The sequence below is a fragment of the Nomascus leucogenys genome, chromosome 13, assembly GCF_006542625.1.
Source record: "Nomascus leucogenys isolate Asia chromosome 13, Asia_NLE_v1, whole genome shotgun sequence".
NCBI lineage: Eukaryota > Metazoa > Chordata > Mammalia > Primates > Hylobatidae > Nomascus > Nomascus leucogenys.
In genome coordinates, this window is record NC_044393.1 from 22,954,735 (window position 1) to 22,978,619 (window position 23,885).

Sequence of the window (23,885 nt, forward strand, 5' to 3'; positions counted from 1 at the left end):
TAACTACTTGAGAAAGTAATCAAAAAAACACTCTGCAGGGGAAGAGACTGGGAAACTTGTTTTTTTTTTAAACCTCAAAGGAGTTTGGAAAAGTACTGCTCTAGAGAGTAATCCGAGTATATTTTCCTCACTTATGTTTAATCCTACTCATCTTTAAACCTCTTCCAGTACAATCAAATAACGGCTATACGAGGCTTTGCATTAGATATTTAGTATTCAGCATGAAAGAAAATTCCCAGTTGCTTTAGTGGAGTATAGTACTATCGCTGCTGCTTGTATACATAGTCATGACGCAGTAAGCAAGTATTTGTGAGGTTCTAAAATGATACCAATTCCTATGGTGGTATTTCTTTATGGCTCTTCTTTGAACTCTGAATGTAAATGGGCTGACCACAGTGACACAATAAAAAGCCATCAAACCTAAACAGGCACAATTCACCAATACAGGAGATAAATCTCAAAATATACACACAAAACCCAAACAAAAATGTAATATTCAACAAGTGAAGATCCCACTCAGAATCTGAACTCTTTTGAAGAATATTTTCCTTTGTCCTGCCTATTCAACATAATTTAACTAACTATTCAGTCTTTATTCAACAAGTTTTATATAGCAATGAAAGGTGGTTTTGAACCATCTGAAAATCAATTAAAGAGTGGCACAGCTGGAAAGTGTATGGATGGGTTCATTTAACCACTTTCAGTTACAATCAAGGACTTTGAAACATGTTTTGTCACTTGATCAAGGTCATACAGCTGTTATTAACTATGATAAGGGCCTAACTTTATGAGAAAAATAACAGAATGTGACTTATGGGAATAAATGGAATAAACATTTTAGACTCTCATAATAGGAGGGCAATCAAGATAGGAATAGAAAAAAGAGGAAAGCTTACAGTACCATCCATATTTTAAAACAGGCACGGAGAATATAAATATGTGGGTATGTTTGGGAGAAGGTACTACAGGATCACATTAATTCAGATAATGTTTACTATTTAGGGTGAAACACACCACAGGAAAGGGAAATGCTTTTCAGTGAAGATACTCTAAACAGCTTCTGAGCAGGCATCCAGCTGGTCCCATCAGGAAACGACTGGCTACACTGTATGTTTTCAAGCCTCAAATTGGGGTTTCAGTCACTTAGAGACCTCAGAACAATTCTCAAAAACAAGAGAAAAAAACAAAACAAAACAAAAAAACCATAGTTGGCGAGTGAGGTTTAATGACAGATTCTGCCATCTGGGGTCCCTGCCACAGTAAGACTGTGTTAATTCAGAGTCTTTCAGCCAGCATTTTTCCCCCTATATGGTAGGGCTGCTAAATAGAATGATAAAAAATGAAGTCAACTGTTCTTTTTTCCCCAATGGTTTAACAAACTCAGAGTATTATTTTTGCATAAATGCAATATAAACGTAACAGAAAAAAACACTTGGAGAACTCAAGTTTTATATTCCTTTACTGACTAGTCTGTACTGATTAGGTACATAGAAGTGGAGTGATTGGCTACCATAATCACTACTTAACATTTCACTCTCAATTCCTTGAATTAGTGCTTATTAATCTCAACTTCGGCCAAGAATAAACTAGTTGTCAAAAAAAGTGCAACCTTCTAAATTCAGGACCTGATCATCTCTCTATGGCTCAACTCACTCACTAATAGTCTTATGATTTCATTAAAGACCTTTCTTCTCCCTCCTTGCAGAATTAGAGCATCAGCAAAGTCCCAGAGGAGGTAGGATAATATAGTAGCTGGTGTGCTGGCACTGAAGTCAGACTGCATGGGATCAAATGCTGGCTTTTCCACCTTAGTAGCTATGTGACCTCAGGCAAATGATTCAGTATTTCTATACTCTATTTCTGCATCTGCAAAATGGAGATGATAATAGGGATATAACAACTATTCAGGTTGTAAGGATGAAATGAAATGATACATATATAAAAAATATAGAAGAGTGCCTGGCACATGGTAAGCACCTATTACATTTAATTGTGATTATTAACATCATTCTATTATGATAGATTATCCTCTTAAGACTCCCTGCCCCTTCACTATCACTCTCTTTACTGCTGGTACTTCAAACTATCCACTTTACATCTGTGAACCCATTTTGCCCATGACAGTGGCTAACCTCAAATGTAGCATAAGAGCTAAGAACTCACCCAACCCCTTCTTCTCTTAGGGGAGGGGCATCATTAAGACCCCTGTGAATTTCTGACATCTTTTCTTGAATTACCTGCTAACAATTTTTTAGTACAAGAACTCAAAAGTGTCAAAAGGAGGAAGCATATGATTCTATTTTCAATCTACCACAAGCATCAACAGGAACATTTAGGAAAGCATTTAAACAGAACTGAGTTTTTTGAGGAAGGTTATAGGCCAAGAGGATAAAGAAGGGAGCATGTGTGTTCCAGATAGAGGAACAGCAGGTGCTACATAAAGCTTGGAAGTTTGAAAGAAAGGAGGCTAGTGTGACTGGTACAAGTAAGCTAGAGAAGAGGCACAAGATGAAGAGAGGCACAAGATGCAGAGGCCAGATTGGGATAAGCTGCAGTAAAGAGTTTGGGTGTCAATTATATGTCAAAGGGGCACCCATTAAAGAACTTTAGATAGGAATGGTTACCCAAAGTGAATGATGAGCAAAAAATTCTTAGGGAAATTTCTTCAGGGTTATAAGCCAAAATGTGGTTTCCTGTTAACACTGCCTCTGTATATACGAAGATGACATAGTTTTGGAAGAACATCTGTTGGCAGCATAGCTGTGGGTTGACAGACACCCAGGAAGGCTGAGAGCAGAATCACTGCTGGTTGTGGTTAAGACACTGTGGGGATTCACAGAGATCTTAAAACTACCAGTGCCACAGGCCACCACTTATTAAATGTTTTCCCTGTTATTACTATAACAAGCCAATAAATACCTAAAACTCATTTGTCTTAAGAAGTTGCTTACTGGAAAACTCCCACTTCCAAACTCAAGTCCCAAAGGGCCTAAGTCTCTTTACTAACCTCTTCTTCCTCTAGTTTTCTTTTCTTCTCCTTCTTGGTATCTTCTGTTTTAATTTTCTTAGGTTTATAATCAGCACTAGAAAGGGGAACATGAATACACAGTTAACATAATTATGATTCAGGAGTTCTCACTCATAAGAGACCTACAAACTCTTGGAAGCCTCCATGGCAGGAGTAATTACTGTTATCCTTGGCTGGGCATTCTACGGTCAAGACTAACAGAAATAGAGAAAATAATAAGGGTCAGACCAAAGAGTAATAGTTACAGCCCTATATAGAAGAAAACAAACCACTTACACCAGCCTGGAAGCAAAATAGGGTGGGGGGATATATGCAGAAATAAATATCATTATCAGATGAAAGTCTGGAAAAAAAATAAAATAAATAAAAATAAAAGATGAAAGCACACTAGCTACCACATAGCAGTAACTCACTGGAATGTGAAGGAAAGAAATTCTATACTGAATGAATACAAATGAGTTCACTAAGTATTTCCCTTCTCCCTTTCCATCCAATTTCTACTGTAATAATAGCATAATAAGCTATGTAAGAGTGAAAATAATGAATATAATTTAATCTCATTGAATCTGGGGAAAGAGGTACATGTAAGCCTCAACTGTTTTATGAGCAGTTTTATTATTTTTACACACTGAAACTTCACTTAGAATGTTTGACAGGAACAGGTCTAAGAGAAACTGCTTTAAGTTATCTGCGGTAGGCAATGAGAAATTTTAAGTAACTTAAATAATTTATTCTTCATTAATTCTGTATTATTTGAAATTTCTACAATAAATATCTATTGCCTTTTCAGTAAGAAAAATTTATATAATCTTCATGTAAGCCTTGGGTATACTGCTTGTTTAGCAAACTCTACTTCTCATAGTTCAGAGAAATCAGTCCATTAATCACAAATTCCAAATGAGTAAAAGCCAATTAATGCAGTTTCTATATGTATTATAAAGAAACACATCACATTTATTCTTTAAACTCCTCCTTTTTGTTTTCAAAAGTCAAAGTTTTAAGAAAATACTCACTCATCCTCATCTCGAGGTCTCTTTAATGGCTTTATATCCTCTTTAGGAGGAACAAAATAGCCATCATCTTCAGGTTCATCTTTAATTTGTGGTGGACTAAAGAGAAAAAAAATTGCTGGTCAGAGTGCTAGAATATCTGTATTCTATTAATACAAAGAAGGAATATGTCATCTTGTTGAAAAGAAGCTAATATAAATAAGGATAACCACATACATATTATGAAGATTTTCTGTGAGCACTTTTTCTCACTTCAATCCTGTGAAGTAGACAGTATTTGTCCTCATTGTACAGGTGAATGGGCAATATCAGGATTTGGGATCAAGACTCCTTAATTCTAAGTCAGAATTCTTTCTCACTATTTCTTAGCTATCTTTGCCAGCATGGCATGAACCACTCCAGAAATAAACCTAAGGTGTTTTCTTGCCTTACATGAGAAATCTACCATATATTTGACCCGACAATCTGAACTGATTGTTCCAGTACTCCAAAAGCTAAAGTACAGCTTTTACAAGGAAAGGAATAAACATTGATTTCCCCAACTTAGTACCTTAAAGTTCTAAAAATCTGGCAATAATGTACATGTATATCCAGTTACATGGAAAAATAACCAAGCTGACAACATTACAACAAAAGAAGGGCACGTGTTAAACCAGAATAAACAGAAGGTATCCTATGCCAAATCTATTCATTGTTCAACGTCCTAACTTAGGTTTACTTTATATACAGAAGAGTGTCTCACTACTATTTGTTAAGATCTTACCTTCAAAATATAAATATAAAAAGACAATCCTTTGAGACAACCATCTTGAACCAAAACAGAGAAGGAACAAGTAAAAAATACCATAGAGCCCAGCAATCACTGCAGCCATGGGATGCTCTCTGGCCTGGCACATCTCTTCAGAACCTCACTGCCTTAACTCAGTACAAGAAATGGCCTCCTTACATGCAGCTGCCCCCTGTGGAGGGATCCAAGGATTAAGAATCCAGACTCCACTGCAAAGTATATTCACAGGGTTTCAAGAGTACCCTCAACCAAAAAAAGCATACTGGGTCCCCTTGCTTGTGATAGAATTTGAATGTTTAAAGAACTTATTTCAGCACACTAACCAAATGCCAGCTTCTACAGCTGTTCCCCCTCCTGCCTGAATACTGACAGAGACCCTAGGGTCCAGAAGGAAAGAAAGCCTATCATTTACCCAACTAGTTAAGTAAATGCTAGATCCTAAGTTTGTCACACTGAAGACAAAAACATGTGGGAAGGGTTACGAGGTCTGAAGGAAGAAGTCCTAAAACAATTTACCAGAAAACTATTCCAGTGAAGCATCTGGATTCTCTACAAAGACATACACACAAGCCAGCAAGGAGTCCAGCAAAGTGAACATGGAGACCACTGCCTCAAAGAAGGCTGTGTTCCTAATCTTCTAACCCAAAAAGTCTGAAAATGAACTCACGACTACACACCAAGTCCAAAAAGTTTATTTGTATCAGTTTAATAAAAATCCAAGGCAGTCTCTTGGCAGAGATTAGCCCAGCAGTGCCTCAGTCACTTTATCTCAGAAATCAAAATTCCTAGGGCAGCTTGCAGCTCTAATGCTTCCTGAATTTTATTATTCTGCATTCCTAGAACAATTATGAAACATGCCTGAAGAGGGCACCTGCTTCTCCTTGTCTAAACGACCCCAGAGTACCAGGCACAATTGTCAAAAATTTTAACAAATGAAACTGAAAGTTCAAAGATTCAAGGAAGCAAAACTCTCAAAGTGTTTTGTCCTAGTCAATAATGCAAACACTTAACAACCATTTCTAATAAATCCCTTCTGTCATTCAGTGAAGTGAGAATATACAACAATAAACATCCAGTTGTTTCGAAACTAGAGGGGACCTTTGGGCTTATTTTAGGAAATTGAGGCTGAGGAAAACAAAATTATAAAGGTAAAAACAGTATAGGGAGTAACCTCTAGATTGTGCGCATTTTCCTCTCCTTCTAGAAAAGAGATAACATAATTCTACCCAAATCTACACTCATCCCTAACATGTAGGTCAAATGATTTTTTATATATAAGCCTCCCAATATTACTAATGACGAAATCAGACTAAGTGATTTTTCAGAAAACTCCATAATCACTACTGCATATGAAGTTTCTTTTTAGAGAAATGAAAATGTTCTGGAATTAGCGAAGGGGCTGTAATACCTTGTGAATATACTAAAAAAACAAACAAAAAAACAGTACACTGTATACCATTAAAAAGACAAATTTTGTGATATGCAAATCAAATCTCAATTTTTAAAAATCTCTCCTGTCAACCTTCTCTATTCGAAATAACCTTCTGGAAAATGTGCTGGTCAGTCTCACTATATGGCACTGTAGAAAGACTCAGGTTGGCTTAGACCAAGTCTTCTCACTGCTGAGTTTCTGGGAACCATCAAGATGGCCAGGTCAGTGGGTTTTGTGTTAACTCAGACAACACTACAACACAGGCAGCTGGCCTGCTGCCCACCCAGAGAAAGGGAAGCCCATGCAGCAGCAAACTCTTACCTAGAGAAGCCATTTTCCTTCTCCTTCTTTATTTTTGCATCCCCAGAGGCTCGAACCTGAAAAGTAAAACAACAGTAACTAGTACCTTGAAAGGACTAAATTTGAAGAAACCTCTTTTTGAGAATACGTAGCATCAATTCTTGGGACATCATGATCACAGGCTGGCTCTTATGTTAGCAAAACTGAAAAGATGAACTAAAGGTCCTGACATTTGTGTCCAAAACTCGTTTTTAACAATTCTTCTGGGTGAAACTGTCCAACTCATTGAGAAAGGTTTCCCTTCAAAATGGCAGCTTTTTACTTTTAAATGGCGGCAGGTCTCTTTTCCCCAATAAATATGTTCCACTACTCAAGAATTTGCCATTGGCAGTGCAGAGAGGAAACAAAAGCAAAAACCAAACAAACAAAACATATAAACTGGGCCAGATGTGATGGCTCATGCCTGTAATCCCAACACTTTGGGAGGATGAGGTGGGAGGACTGCTTGAGGCCAGGAGTTCGAGACTAGCCTCGCCAACACAGTGAGACCCCCGTCTTTATTTAAAAAACAAACAAAAAAAAAAGTAGTCTATGCCCTGCCTTCTCTGACTTAGACAAAGTATACTCATGACCCCCTCCCCCTTTGACTTCCTGCTTTCTAGATTTGTCAGAAAATTTATCTTTCAAAAAAATCTTCATATATACACACAAAGGGATACACACACACATACAGATATACAGAGTATCTCTGGAAGGATACAAAACATAATCAGTATAGTGGTTGCCTCTGAGAAGGATGGGAGACAGTGAGTCAGGGGTGAAGAGATGTCTTCTTCACCATATTCCTTATTTCATAGTATCTGAATTTACCAAGTACAAAAATTACTTTTGCAAAGCTAAAATAAAAACAATCTCTTTTTAAAACTATACAGAGTATTATTCATTCTTAGCCGGGTGAGCCTAGTCCTTTTTAGAAGGCTTGCAGTGGTTATGCTGGAACCAAAAGCCACAAAGGACACCAGCATCACTAAATTTTCACTCGGGAAGAACCTCTAATGAACAGACGACCAACAAGGCATTAGGCCTTCTCCCAAAAACAATTAGTTTTTCCTAATGCATTCTCAATGCATCCATTGGCAATATAAAGTAAAAAAGGTAATGATAGGGACAGATCTGCTACTGTGAGACATATGGTGGTAAAAGGCTTAGTTTTTATAGTTTAGGACTAACGTTTGCTCTAAATTCTCCTGACAAGAGAACTTTCACTTCAAGACCAAGGGATCTTACTATGCAATTAAGATACCTGCTTTTAAAGGTAAACAAAAGTGCATCCATGTCCCTTCCTCCCCTATAGAAAACTCTGTACCTTTTCCTCTTTTCGTTTTTCCTTGTCTCTGTCTTTATGTTTGTCTTTATGCTTTTCTGAGCTTCCATCTTTGTGTTTGGTCTTCTCCTTCTCTTTGTGTTTCTTTTCAGAATCTTTATGTTCACTGTAAAAAGTTAAGTCACAAAGCATTAGCCCAGAGTAGGGACCACAAGGATTTGTTTCACAAGATATCCTAAGGTAACATGAACCGTGGAAACTTACAGTACTTAAACAAACAGTACCGACAGAAGGTTCAAGTAGAGGGTCTTGGCTACATCGGACTTTTTCTTGTTTGATGTTTTTATTTTTGCAAAGAACAGAAATCATCATTCTAGACACACCAGGACATTTTTTTTTTAAAGTGACTAAGAATACACAGCCAGCCCTGTGTATTTCTGCAACATTCTACCAGCACAAAAACAATAATGAAAGCTCCAACTTCAGCATTAATATCTGATGTGAGGAAGTTAAAACCAACTCACCAAAAATGTGTTTGGTGGCTTTGTGCCAGACTCGAAACATACCACACACGTAGCCAAGCCAGGGTTTATTTCCTGGCTAGGAATACAGTGGGTATTTCCTTCTAGTTTTAACTAGGCAGGTTAGTCACTTCTAGATGGGACTCACATTAGTCCTTTCCTCACAATAAGAAAAGACCCATCTGAAAGCAAGGGCATAGGAGTGTTCTTTGTTAAAGGTTAAAAAGCAAAGTATGACATTATAAGGCAAGAGCCATGAAAATGTTCATAGCTTCTTACCCTGGGATCAAGCTCCTGGAAATTTATCTTAGGGAAATAACATTACATATAAAGATGTTTATTTTGGGCTGGGCGTAGTGGCTCAAGCCTGTAATCCCAGCACTTTGGGAGGCCGAGGCAGGCGAATCACGAGGTCAGGAGACCGAGACCATCCTGGCTAACACAGTGAAACCCCGTCTCTACTAAAAATACAAAAAATTAGCCGGGCGTGGTGGCAGGTGCCTGTAGTCCCAGCTACTCGGGAGGCTGAGGCAGGAGAATGGCATGAACCCGGGAGGTGGAGCTTGCAGTGAGCCGAGATAGCGCCACTGCACTCCAGCCTGGGCGACAGAGTGAGACTCCGCCTCAAAAAAAATTAATTAATTTAAAAAAGATATTTTGGTGCTTCCCTTAAACAACAACAACAACAACAACAAAATAAACAAAAACGAACAAACCCCAAAATTGGATACACCTAACAAGAGGGGAAACTGTAATATATCAAATTATTTAACTGCTAAGCTATAATTTGAGTACCACAAATACATTTGGAAAGTGTTTATGACAGAAAAAGGATATAATAAAATAACTGCAACTATGTAAAAACATGCATGTGGTCAAAGACTAAAGAAGCAATAAGCAAAAACCACAAGTTGTAGTTTAAGGTGACAGAACACTATTATTTTTCAGTACACCAGGACAGGCAGTTAAGGAGCCTTGCTTACTGCACTAACCAATGCACAGGAAAAAAAGACTTCATCAGCAATGAGCTCATTAGGCTATGTCCACCCCATGAAGTTTGTTCTAAAGGGACATTTGACTACAGCAGAAGATCACAAAGGGAGAAACAAATGATGGCATGCAGTTAGGCAGAGCAACAAAATCTAGATCAGGAAAATATCTGCTATTAACACCCTGCACACAAAAGTAGCTACAACTTGAGATAGGTACTTGAGTGATGAATGGCAGAAACTTTAAGAAATCTAGCCAGGGAGAAACAGGACGCACTATACGTTAGGGAAGACCCAAGTATTGAAATAGATGGAAAAAAAAAAAAAATGCCCACTTACCCTTGCTTACATATTTCTCCCTCTATATTACTCTCATTAGACTGTTATTTACATGTGACACACATTTAAATAACAAGTTTCTATAGGAGGAAAATTCTTTTTAACTCATGAGAACAGAGCACACTGGATGTGCATGGTTACAAAATTTCTCCACCATGCTTTTTGTTCTTGGAATCAATATGATGTTCCTCTAACTCAATGTGTTCTCATAATCTGTGTTTTTTACCAAAATGCAATGTTTTATTTAAAAATGTATCCCTTACTTTGTTTAAAAAAAAAAAAAAAGTCTTCCAATTGCATTAGCACTCGTCTTATCTGTTCTCATTAATTTCGCCAAGCTTTAGAATGAATGGTCAAAGAGCAAGGTTGCTGAGATTATAATTGATTCTTCAGGAGTTAATGTATATGTAATCACAGGCACTTGGTTTTTATACTACCAGAAAAATGTTTGAGCTTACCATTCCATTATAAAAGCATGGTAGTTTTGTTTTATTAAGCATCAACTGTAAGAGGGTATACAGTCATCTATACAAGGTTTTGCCTAAAAGCAAAAAATCTGGGAACAATTGCATCTGTAATATTGATGAATGAATATACTGCCTCCCCCTGCCCTGCCAACTATAGTGGGGGAGGGGACGGCAAAACAAAATTCTACTTTCTAAGCAAGCATTGTACTTGGTATTTTCACATACATTATTTCATTCAATTCTCACAACACTTCTGTGAGGCAGGTTTTATTATCTATCCCCACATCCTGATACAAACAGGAGACAATGGTTAAAAGACTTACTCAAAGTTGCAATGTTAAAAGTAAAGCTGGGATTTAAACTTAGTATTTCCACCTCCAAGTTCAGAGCAGCCTCCACTACATATCAATACCCTATATTTCCACTAAATTGATACCTACTGCTTAAGGTAGGCTGGTGTTAAGAAACAGCCATGGTGAGTCTGAGACTTGCTATAAGGTCCTAGCTTTATTTTACCATCAAGCAGAAACTTTCTAGAATAAAGATGTTTGGATACCTGAAAGGATAAAAAACCTTTGGGGTTGCTTGTTTCTTTTCTTTTCTTTTTTTTTTTTTCCATTGTCTTCCCATGAAACTATAAATGGCTAATTCAGGAATCTGAATTCATGAACGCTCCATCTTCCTTTAAGTTCTACCTTCCCCTGACCCGTTCTCTTTCTCATTGAAAGCATTTCTTAGAATGTTAGCCAATTTCACTAGAAAACTGGCTTTCTGAGCCTTTTGGCAATCACAACATAGGTACCTACAAGTGCACATGTAGCCCTGCAGTTTTCAGCTTTGCTGTACATTATCACACCAAACAGAGATCAGGGAAAAGGAATCAACAAATGACAAGGCAAATGAGACATGTGCCAGGAAGCCAAAAGTCAATGATATTTCCTCTGCCTGCTAACCAGAGAGAAATGTATATAGGAAATTCAAAGTTCCTGCTAGAGTAGTAAACCCCTTTGTAGGTCACAATTAATCACAAAAACCAGAATGGGATGAAGCTATCATCCTGACTTTCCAAAGGAAGCCAAGTCTCCTCTACTCCTAACTGTTTAGGCATAAGAGCAGATTTGCATTTTTATACTAGCTGAACTCAGATGATTCAGGGTTAAGGACAGCTTCTGTTACAGGGCATTACATTGGAGACTGTTAGAAATTTGGGTTTTATACAGCTCCACCAGGCTTCTGAATACAATGTGATCATCCCTACTTGTCAGGTGCTGTTACTGTCCCTGCCTCCACAAACAAAGAGAGCAGAGTGCCTGGGAGCCCAACCTGGCATCCATAACCCCCAAACCGGCAGGAGTGCTGGCAAAGAGCAAACCCCACTGCCAATCTTTCCTAGGAATGTGCCTGAAGGAAGTAGCAAAGGCACTGGGGAACAAGTCCTATGATACAGAAGCATGTCCAGGGCTGTGCCAGGAAAGTCAGAAACAGGATTTGGCCAGCATATAAAATGGAGTCAATGTGGGGTCAGTCAGGCTGACTCATCCATTTGAGATTTTCTAACATGTATGTCTTTTTCCAAAAGGCTTAGGACATATTTGACTTTCATGGTAGCTAAAGAACTGTACTTTCCTCATTAACAGTGAAATGATGGAAATTCTGACCAATGCAGAAAGTTCATTTGCTGGCTGCCTGTTTTAAGAGATACTGTGTTATCTTCATACTGATCTTGTTACTTTTCCATACACAATAGACACAATATGTCAAAGTCACAAAAGGGCTTTAAAAGTACAATTGAAGGCTATAATATTAGCCAGTTTAGAGGCTGAAAAACAGCTGATTAATTATTGAAGAAACTTCAGTAGGGCTAAATTAGAAAAATGCTGGATACCCCGAAAGGATAAAAACCTTCGGGGTTGCCTTTTTTGTCTCCCCACCCCACCCATTTTGTCTTCTAAGAGTAGAAGAAAGGCTTAATATCAACCATAGGAAGGAAACCAAAGGTTGGACAAACATATTTTAAGAGTAAGTTTAGTCTGGGATATGCTGAAGGACAAAAATACAGACAGTAGCAGTCCTAGAACTTCTATAATGGTCACACTTATGGATGAAATATGAATTTACCCCATGGGCATAAGGAACTCTGAATGAGAAAACAACCAATTATTGGCTAGGCATAGATGCTGACTTCTTGGTTCATAGTTTGCATCTGTATGGGGTAAGATTCCAACACACTAGCAGGGACTAGAAAGCAAAAGTCAATGCTAAAGCGAACAAATGGAAAGATCCAAAGCCACCTTTCCAGAGTGTTCATGCCATGTGTTATGCTTCAATTGGCTGAATTCCATTAAAGAAAAAATAACCTGGCTGGACATGGTGGCTCACGCCTGTAATCCTAGCACTTTAGGAGGCCGAGGTGGGCAGATCACCTGAGGTCAGGAGTTCGAGACCAGCCTGGGCAACACAGTGAAACCCCATTTCTACTAAAAATACAAAAATTAGCTGGGCGTGGTGGCGCATGCCTGTAATCCCAGCTACTGGGGAGGCTGAGGCAGGAGAATCACTTGAACCAGGGAGTCAGAGGCTGCAGTGAGCCGAGATCACAACACTGCACTCCAGCCTGGCAACAGACTGAGACTCCGTCTCAAAAAAAAAAGAAAGAAAAAAATAACTTAACACTATTTTTAAAGTGATGACAGCAAAACCTTTAGTCTATGATTCTTGTTGGAGCTAAGCAGACCACAGAAAAGGGTGACCAGGGTTTCTCTAAGGCACTTATACAGAAGAGTGGAAGAAAGGGTGGAAGTAGGGAGCCGGTAGGGAACAATGTTTCCCGTCTGGCAAAGCATTGTTTCTTTAGGAAAAAAGACCACCACTACCACGACAAAATACTGATATTCTGGAAAGCTAGAATGTTGGCTATGGGAAACCATTTAAATCTGTCCTCTATCCCCCATAAAAGTATTTAACAGGTACTTGAGTAGCACCCAGTGCCAGGCACTTATCTAAACACATTTGATATCGGTAACAAAACTCAGGTAAGTACTGGTATCTCCATTTCACAGATGTGGAAACTGAAGCACAGACAAGTTAAGTAACTCACCCAAGGAACTACCTCTAATGAGAGAAACAGGATTTAAACTAGGGCAGTCTGGCTCCAGAGTCATGCACTTGACTACTCTGTTACTTCCCAAACAAAGCAAAAAAGCACTGTTAAAGGTAGAAGGAGCCTCCATATATTCTGAGAAAAGGACTTAGCCACTAACAGCCCAGCTACCTGTCTACTCCTCAAGGCAGCAGACCTCTGCAGGTCACATGAAGTTGGATCATGGGGATTCCTGTGAGACAGCACAGAGAGCTTCAAAGTCTTGGTTTAGGAGGGAAACTCATGATCCTTTCAAGGATAGTAGACAGTTAAAGCTTAAACGATGTTTGTTAAATTAAATATTTAAGTAACTTCAAAAGTTGCCTGTGGGAAAAGAGCGCAGCTTCTGAAATGAGCCAGTTTGCAAAAGGCACTAAGAAACAAGGGTTCCTTAATGTCCATCATCATTATACACTACAATGCCGATCATATATCACTAAACAAAATCACAAGGACTCTGGCGTTTTACATTATAGAAGTATCAAAACTTCAAGGTAAATGTAATTTCCTAGAAATTATTTAATCCTTTGTTGTCAGGCCAGAGAGGATAAAAGGATGTGCCCAAAGATGGCAAAACCGATACCCATTCTAACTCCCATTCCTCCCTTAAGTTCTTTGTCTCTATTAATAGCGTAAACAGCCACCCAGTTATCCAAGACAGGAACCCTTTTTCTTAGACCCTTCATGTCATTTGTGGCTAAGTCTTATATCCACTTTGCTCAACTATTTCCAGTGGCTTCTTGCTCAACTCAAAATCGAGTCCCAACATTTCCCCCCAATTTTTAGTTAGTGTAAGTAACAAGTCCCAACTTTTTGAAATGGCATTTAATAGTTTTGCCTCAAGCCACTTTTTTGGGTCTCATTTTCTACTATTCCACCTAACTAGATTCCTCCCAGAACAAAGCATATACTACAATGCCTCTATGTTTTGCTTATGTTTTTCTTTCTAACCATTATTTTCCATTAGCAAAATCTTAACCATCTTTGAATGGCTAGCTCAAATGCTGTCTCCACCATGAAATCTTAAAAACAATGATTATGGTGCACTATGATAGGGATAAATATTGAAAATATCAGGGCTCCAAATTGAATGCTATCAATAACTACTGAATTAGATTCAACTACCAAACTCAACAGCTCCAATTATCTGCATATTATACTAGGCTTTGTGGTAATTATCATCATCACCATCATTATCTCAATTATTTAGTATGTTACAGTTCCCAAAGAGCTATCATATACATAAACAAACTTGAAAGATTGATAAAGCAGGTATTGTTGTCAACCCTTGACCAAAAGAGAAAATGAGACCCAGAGAAGTTAAGCAGCTTGGATCATGACACGTAGCTTATAAATGATAGAACCCAGCCTCTTAACTTTTATCTTAGTGTGCTATTCAACATATCATACTGACTCCCATGTGAATGGTGGTGGTACTGAGTTTCCTCATTTCCAAACTGTTCAATCTTCTCTGCCTACCTATGTTAGTTGTCCATTTCCCCCAGACAGGATGATATAGTGATGTGTAGACAAAGGGAGGGCTTTGGCAAACCACTCACAAGGAAAGCAGCAAACATATCTTTTAAATTTTATTAATTTCAGAAAAATCTCCCCGAATCTGAGAACTGGATGCTTAATTCAAGCGCATATTCCTAAAATCCTACATTCTCTCAATTACAATTCAGGTAGGATTTGGAACTAAAAGGAAAGCAGAAGCCAAAAGCATCCTTATTCTCAGATGTTTCTCACACTGACAGTACAGAATAGCACTGCCAATATGGCTGGAAAAGTACTTCCCTTGCTATTTCACAGCAGTTTTCTGTCTTCCCTTGCTTTCCACAAATTTGTCACTCCAGTGTGAATGCCAGGTTTAAAATTAGCAAGAAATGCACAGAGTCAAAAACTAGGAGGAGGAATTTCATTTCACACGATTCTCTTATTTTCTAAAATCAAGCCCCCCTCCCAAATTGCTTTTAATAGTATTCTGTTTATACAAGAGATCTACTATTAAAGATAAACAATGGATAAGAATGTAACCCTTTAAGAAAGGTAGCTCGTGAGATCCTACAAGCTACGTAATTCCTTGGCATCTTAGAAGAGTATTCCTTTTGAGATTATTTATGTATTTTTTAAAAGAGGGCTGGCCATGGTGGCTCATGCCTGTAACCCCAACACTATGGGATGCCAATGTGGGAGCCCAAAAGTTCCAGACCAGCCTGGGCAACACAGCAAGACCGCCATCTCTACTAAAAACAAAAAAGTTAATTAACCAAGCATGGTGGTGCATGCCTATTGTCTCAGCTATTCAAGAGGCTGAGGTGGGAGGACCCCTTGGGCCCAGGGAGGCTGCAGTGAGCTATAATCACACCACCGCACCCAAGCCTAGGAGTCAATGAGACCCTGACTCCAAAAAAAAAAAAAAAGAAAAAGGATCTGAGGAGCAAAATATTAATGCTAACAGAAAGAAGCAGTGTCAAGAGATAAGTGATGACTGATGAAATTATCTTTTAACTTTGGTGTGAGCTGTTCTTGTGATGTTACAGGCCAGAAAAGAGAAAGAGATGAAGTTTTCATAGGTTCAGAATTTGATGAGATTAACACTTTCAGTGACAAAGATTTCAGGGATTTGGGGACAAAGAGAGATAAAGGCAGTGCCTGAGGTGATCTGACATTTTTAAACCTGAGTTTCCTACCATATGCATGCAAGTAAGGGGTGCTTGTATTTAAACAGACAGTTTGGCTACAAAACTAACTCTTTTTACACAGGGAGGTATTTTTCACTGGAAGGAATAATGTAGTGGGGACTCAGGATCCTTGGTCTCGCATCCTCTTATTTCTGCTACCACATCACTGTGGGACTTTGAGCATGTGACCTCAGACTCCTGTCCACACAGAGAAGACAAGATGAAATGATTCTTAACACCTACTCCCTTGTTTTGCACCTTGCATGAGGACAATAAAGAGGAAACCAAATGGCATCTCCTGGGATGTGGATCCATAGCCCCATTTTGTTTCTGCAGAAAGGCTACTCTCCCACTCCAAGTCTGCAGTATTGCTACTGCACAGGAGAGTAAATGCCTCCTGGGCTTGGGTCCTAAGTGTAGCCTGATGACAAATGATTGGTGCTAATATCTAGCAGAGAAGGAAGGGACACGGAAACACATTTGAAACACTTGTTTTCTCGTAACAAATGGCCACAAAATTAGCTACAATTGATTAGCAAGGACTAGAATAAATGAAAGCATTTTGGAACAGAACATGCTAAATCCTAATTATTCTGGGGTTCAGATGTGATTAAATAATCCCCCAGATTTCTTTAATCTGCTACTGAAGAAATCGAAGAAACCCTAAACTATTTAAAAGATCAGAGGTACTTTAAAGGGATCACAGTGTATATAAAATTTTACTGGAGGCCGGGTGCGGTGGCTCAAGCCTGTAATCCCAGCACTTTGGGAGGCTGAGGCAGGAGGATCACAAGGTCAGGAGTTCGAGACCAGCCTGGCCAATATGGTGAAACCTCGTCTCTACTAAAAATACAAAAATTAGCTTGGGGTGTTGGCGGGCGCCTGTAGTCCTAGCTACTCGGGAGGCTGACGCAGGAGAATCGCTTGAACCCAGGAGGCAGAGGTTGCAGTGAGCCGAGATCACACCACTGCACTCCAGCCTGGGCGACAAAGCGAGACTCCACCTCAAAAAAAAATAATAAAATAAAATAGTTTTACTGGAATATAACCAATATCCTTGCTTTGTTGCAAAGAGGTACTGTATCAGTAGACATCAAAACAAGAAGTACTTAAAAGTTTGCTTACAACAGATCATCTGATTAAACTGTTAAAATTTACTCATGTGAATAAGAAACCAAGGGCTAGATTTAGTCATGTCATATGTAAACAGAAACTCAGGCCAGATTTTTCCAATAGCTCTTGGCAAAAAGGCTTCTATTTTTATAGGAATGAAGAAAATACTAAAAGGCACAAAAGTGGCTGGGCGCAGTGGCTCACGCCTGTAATCCCAGGACTTTGGGAGGCCAAGGCAGGTAGATCACGAGGTCAGGAGATCGAGACCATCCTGGCTAACATGGTAAAACCCCGTCTCTACTAAAAATGTAAAAAATTAGCGGGGCATGGTGGCGGGCACCTGTAGTCCCAGCTACTTGGGAGGCTGAGGCAGGAGAATGGCATGAACCCGGGAGGCAGAGGATGCAGTGAGCCGAGATTGTGTCACTGCACTCAAGCCTGGGTGACAGAGCGAGACTCTGTCTTAAAAAAAAAAAAAAAAAAGAAAGAAAAAAGGCACAAAAGTACATACAATAAATTATTGAATTTACCTACAATATGATCTTGGAAAAGTATGCTTTTAAATAGATGTAAAAGTGTCATCTCTGCACATCTGTAGAGCAGTTCACAACTGAAGAGCTTCTATATTTATTGACTCCCATGGTTTCCCTGTGAAGCATGTATCAAAATTAAGATGAAGAAACTGAGTTGAAGAAGGTTCAGTAACCTAGCCAAGATCACATGAGACTTAAATGGATGCACAAGGATGAGGATTTCTTCTAAAAAGAATCACATCCCTTTTTTTTTTTTTAAGAGAAGATTTTTGTAAAACAGGACAGGGCCAAACTTATATGTCTCAAAGCCCTTTACGTCACTTTTACTGTATCTTTCCTCCCACAACAAAGTAGAATGTGTTAGAGAAGATAAGTTTTCAAAAGCTTATGTTTTAAATATTAACCTCTTTCTTCTTAAAGTCTTCTGGAATTTCTTCTTACAGTCTAGTAATATAAAAATCAACATTCTTCATCTGATCTGTAAGCAGGTCTCTCACCTCCTCAGATGATACTGTTCATGGTCAAAGGTTATCTAATTTTTTTTTCACACTTCACATCAATTAGCACAGTAAAAACATAGCAGGCAGCCAGCCATTGTTGGACATGATCTAGCAATTCTACTCCTAGGTATATACCCTGGAGAATGAAAGCAGAACTCAAACATGTATTTGTAGCCAAAGGATGGAAACAACCCACGTGTCCATCAACAGGTGGATTTTTTTAAATGTGATTACAGGCATACAATGGAATATAATTCAGTCATAAAAAAGAATGAATTTCTGATATGCTACAATATGGATAAACCTTGAAAACATATTAAGAGAATACAGAACAGATTAAAAAAAGATAAATATTGTATTCTTTCACTTATATGAGGTACTCAGAATAGGTAAATTCATAAAGATAAAAAGTAGAAGGGAAAGAGAAAAAAAGACAAAGTAGAAAGATATTGGGACAGGGGAAGAGAATGAAAAGTTATTATTTAGTGAATTCAGAGATTGGGATGATGAAAAGTTCTGGAGATAGTGGTGATAGTTGCATACTATTGTTAATGTACTAAATGCTACTTTAAAATGGTAAATTTTGTTATGCTTATTTTACCACACACAATTGTGTGAAAAATGAGATAAGCCAAAGTGACTTAATGACTATCCTATAGAAGATTAAGAGTATGTGAGAAGAGAGAAGATGGGAATTAATGTACCCATAGATCATCCACTCATTAATTCAATAAATATAGACTAGTAAGTGCCAGCTATCTGCCAGGTACCATACTAAGCCTGAAGGATGCAAAATGAATACAAAAGGCCAGGCGTGGTGGCTCACACCTGTAATCCTAGCACTTTGGGAGGCCAAGGTGGGCGGATCACTTGAGGTCAGGAGTTTGAGACCAGCCTAGCCAACATGGTGAAACCCTGTCTCTACTAAAAATACAAAAAATTAGCTGGGTGTGGGCGCACGCACCTTAATCCCAGCTACTTGGGAGGCTGAGGCAGGAGAGTCACTTGAACCTGGGAGGTGGAGATAGCAGTGAGCTGAGATGGCACCACTGCACTCCAGCCTGGGCAACAGAGCAACACTCCGTCTCAAAAAAAAAAAAAAAAAAAAAAAAACCACCCCCCGCCCCACACCACCCCAGAAAAAACAAAAAAGATCCCAATTCTGCTTTCAGGGACTTTAGAGTCCAGGAGGCCATAGAGAAAAGTAAAGAGACAATTAAATATCATAATAATTATTATGCTAGGAATATATTCAAGGCACCAGAGAGCACACAAAAGTGGCATTTAATATGGGTAGAAAGGATACCTGGAACAAATCGAGTCTGAGTTGCAACTAAAAGAATGACAGCAAAAGGGCAAGAGAGTATTACAGAACCAACAACAGCATGTTTAAAGGCTTAGTGGCATCAGAAAACATGCTATGTTTAAGGAACTGAAAAGAAGTTCACAAGACTGAATATGGAATGTGAAATAAGGATAAACAGCAAAACAGGTAGCAGAGAAAGACAGCCAAAAACTGGTAAGGAATAACTGTGCATTAGAAAGAGGTGAAAAAGGTGGCCAAAAAGATGGAGAGGCATGGAGGCATTAAAGCCAAAGAAGATGGTTTAAGGAGGGTGGGGTCCAAAGTATGAGCTATTTTGGCACATTTCGTGTGCACTTAAAAAGAATGTATTCTAACATCGTGGTAATGGTACAGAAACACTAACAGCATGGTAATGGTACAAAAACAGACACATAGACCAAATGGAACAGAACAGAGAACCCAGAAATAAAACCACACACCGACAGCAATCTAATCTTCAAGAAAGTCAACCAAAATAAGCAGTGGGGAAAAGACTCCCTATTCAATAAATGATGCTAGGATAACTGGCTAGCCATATGCAGAAAACTGAAACTGGACCCCTTCCTTACACCAAATACAAAAATCAATTCAAGATGGATTAAATACTTAAATGTAAAACCTAAAACTATAAAAACCCTAAGACGACAACCTAGGCAATACCATTCTGGACATAGGAACGAGCAAAGATTTCATGGCAAAGATGCCAAAAGCAATTGCAGCAAAAGCAAAAACTGACAAATGGGATCTGATTAAACTATCAACAGAGTTAACAGACAACTTACAGAATGGGAGAAAATATTCACTAACTATGCATCTAACAGGTATATATCCAGAATCTATAAGGAACCTAAATGATTCAACAAGCAAAAAACAAGTAACCCCATTAAAAAACAAGCAAAAGACATGAACAGACATTTCTCAAAAGATGACATACAAATGGCCAACAAATGTATGAAAAAATGCTCCACGTCACTAATCATCAGAGAAATGCAAATCAAAACCACAATGAGATATCATCTCACACCAGCCACAATGGCTATTAAAAATCAAAAAACAGCAGATGCTGGCAAGGCTGCAGAAAAAAGGGAACACTTACACACTGTTGATGAGAATGTAAATTAGTCCAGCCACTAGGGAAAGCAGTTTGGAGATTTCTCAAAGAACTTAAAAAAACAACTACCTTCTGATCCAGCAATCCCCTTACTCGGTTATCCAAAAGAAAACAAATCATTTTACTAAAAAGACACATGCACTCACATGTTCACTGCAGCACTATTCTCAATAGCGAAGACATGGAATCAACCTAGGTACCCAGCAATGATGGATTGGATAAAGAAAATGTTGTACATATCTACCACGGAATACTATATGGTCATAGAAAAAGAACTGAATCATGTCCTTTGTAGCAACATGGATGCAACTGGAGGCTGTTATCCTGAGCAAATTAAGGCAAGAACAGAATACCAAATACCACATGGTCTCACTTTAAAGCAGGAGCTAAACATCAGGTGCTCATGGACATAAAGATGGCAATAATAGACACTGGAGACTACTAGACCAGGGAGGGCGGTAAGGGGTGAAAAACTAATTGTTGGGTTCTATGCTCAGTACCTGGGTGACGGGATCATTTGTACCCAAACCTCAGCATCACAGCAATATACCCAGGTAACAAAGTTCCCTATATGTACCCACTGAATCTAAAATAAAACCTGAAAAAATTAAAAGCGGAAAAGTAGACGAAAAGAAAAGAGAAAATTCTAATATTGTTGGATGGGAAAAACCTATAAATGTCGATTAGATCAAGTTGGTTGATATTGTTCAAGTCTTCCATATCCTTAATTATTTTCTATTTGGACTAAAAATTATTGAGAAAGATAGTAAAATCTCTGACCATAATTATGAATGTTTATTTCTCTTTGCAGCTCTATCAGATTTACTTCATGTATTGTGAGGCTGTGATGTTAGTGGATAAACATTTGTAACTGTTATGTTCTCCTAACGGGTCCCTTTTTATCATTATGCAATAAACTTCTTTATCCTTGGCAATATTCTTTGCTGTACGGTAGATATTAACATAAGCTAGACAACTATAAACTAGAAAAGATGTAGAGTAGATTCAACTACTGAGATTAAATTTACCAGAATAATGAAAATGGAAACTAGATGATCAAGTGATAAGAGATGAGTGAGAGATAGGGAAAAAAGGCCATAGGCATGATACATGATTCCCAAAGAAATGTTCCCAAGAGAGAAAATTAAATCTGGTTATTTTAATGATTTGCAAAAAAGAACAGACTTAGAAAGCAATTCTCACTTTAACTTGTCTACAGACAATAAGACAAGTTAATAAAGAAGTTCTAATAACTCTAGAATGGAGACACTTGTTCTAATGTGTGACAGATCTTTACATTCCCTAACCTAGCTCAGGCCACTATGGGAATGGGAATACCATATGGCTTTCTCACCAACAACTGTCTTTAAATCAGAATGGAAGTGCAAGTCCTCATTTTCAATAACTAGATTTAACCACTTGCCTCCTACACCAAAAAAAATGGGAGCAAAATGAACAAGAGAAACATCTTCTTGAGGTTTGCATCCCAGAAGGCAGCACTATTGAGTTTCATTCATATTGGTGATTGTAGGCTTTTGTGGGAGCCAAACTCCTCTGATAACATGATGAAAGCTAGGAATAGTCTCTCCAGGAAATCTCATATACTCAACCATTTGCATATAATTTCAGGGACTAACAGACCATGGAAGCCCAAGTTAAGAATTTTTAATGTAAACTCTTTAAAATATAGAAAGAAGAAAAAAAAATCAGGTCTCCAATCCAGTTACCTCTTAGCAAGGCAAGCTTGCTACAGACTTGATTAAATGCCATCATGTGTCACAATGAATCCTTACCTATCTAAGTGAACAACTGTATTTTTAATGAGGTATATATTAAAAGAAAATTAAACATACTTGCTTTATACATCTTGATCTGAACAATGGCATCCCATTTAAGGCCTAAATCATGGCCATCCTCATGCAACTCTAGGATCAAATACAGTTTCTACTTACTTTGCTATCTTTACCCGTAGCTCAAGTTAAGACCTATTCCAGGTAAGCCAAGCAATGGCCAACACACTGCTGAATGATGAGGGACTTGCTTGATTCCACCCTTACCTGTTGCTATGCTTGGACTTTTCCCGGTCCTTCTCCTTGTCCTTTTTGTGTTCTTTGTGCCGGTGTTCTCGATCTTTGTGTTTATCTTTGTGTTTATGAGAATCTGCAACCATAAGAGATGAGTCAGTTAACAGGAGTCATGAGCTATCTTCTGTATGCCTACCTTGACAAGCTGGTCAAGAAGTACAATGACAGGATTCAAATGGCATGGCAGGCATAATAGCACATGCCACTGAAAAAAAAAGCTTTCACAAAGAAGCCCAGACAAAGCGTCCCATTAGCCTGCTTCTACAATCAAGACAAGTTACTAATACGGGGAGGATGAGGAAATGAGAGCCAATTATTCTGTGGAAAGAAGCCACAGTTTGGCGTTTTTCTCCCTAGACATAATACTATTAAGCCTGACCTATAAATGATAACAAAGGGATAGTATTGAACACTGACTCTAAAGATCAGATGTTATAACTTCTGAAAAATCCAAACCTCAAGAGATATGTTTTTAAATGAACGTTAATAAGGTGTAATTTTTAAACAATAAAATACAGTCAGCCCTCCATATCCACCAGTTCAGCACCATAGATTCAACCATTTGCAGACTGAAAATATTCAAGGAAAAATAAAAATAGTAATAACAATACAACCAAAAAAATACAAATCCCCACACAATATAACAACTATTTATATAGTTACACCGTATTAGGTAATCTAAGTAATGTGGTGGTGAGTTAAAGTATATATAACGATTGTGTAGGTTATATGCAAATACTGTGCCATTTTATATTCAAAAAACTTAAACATCTGCAAATTTTGGTATACTAGGGGCAGAGGGTGGGGTGGTCCTGGAACCAATCCCCTACAAATATTAAGAAATAACTGTAATAATAAACATTTCAAAGACACCCACAGGTGCAATCCCCACTACAATAAAGATTTAGAACAAGTCCATCATCTCAGAAAGTTTCCCTTGTGCTCCTTCTCAGTCATTCCCCATCTTCCACCCCTTGCCCAAAGGAAGCACTGATCTGATCATGCTATATATTAGATTTGTCTAGATTTCTAGATTTCATGTAAATAACATCATATAGGATTTATTCTTTTTGTGTCTGATGTCTTTCTCTCAGCATAACATTTGTGACATTCATCCATGTTGTCGGATATATCAGGTGTTGGTTCCATTTTATTGCTGAATGGTGTTACATTGTATGG

At 38.3% G+C, this 23,885-nt stretch overlaps 1 protein-coding gene across 1 annotated transcript in view; it reads right to left on the reverse strand.

Annotated features, from left to right (window-relative positions):
• TOP1 (DNA topoisomerase I) overlaps positions 1-23,885 on the reverse strand; it is a 93,653-nt gene that overhangs the window by 40,716 nt on the left and 29,052 nt on the right. The window contains exons 3-7 of the mRNA XM_003253580.3: positions 22,680-22,782; positions 7,924-8,047; positions 6,579-6,634; positions 4,042-4,137; positions 3,008-3,083 (exon numbers count right to left, since the gene is read on the reverse strand). Coding sequence (XP_003253628.1) covers positions 3,008-3,083; positions 4,042-4,137; positions 6,579-6,634; positions 7,924-8,047; positions 22,680-22,782 — 455 coding nt within the window. The remainder of the gene's footprint in view (positions 1-3,007; positions 3,084-4,041; positions 4,138-6,578; positions 6,635-7,923; positions 8,048-22,679; positions 22,783-23,885) is intronic.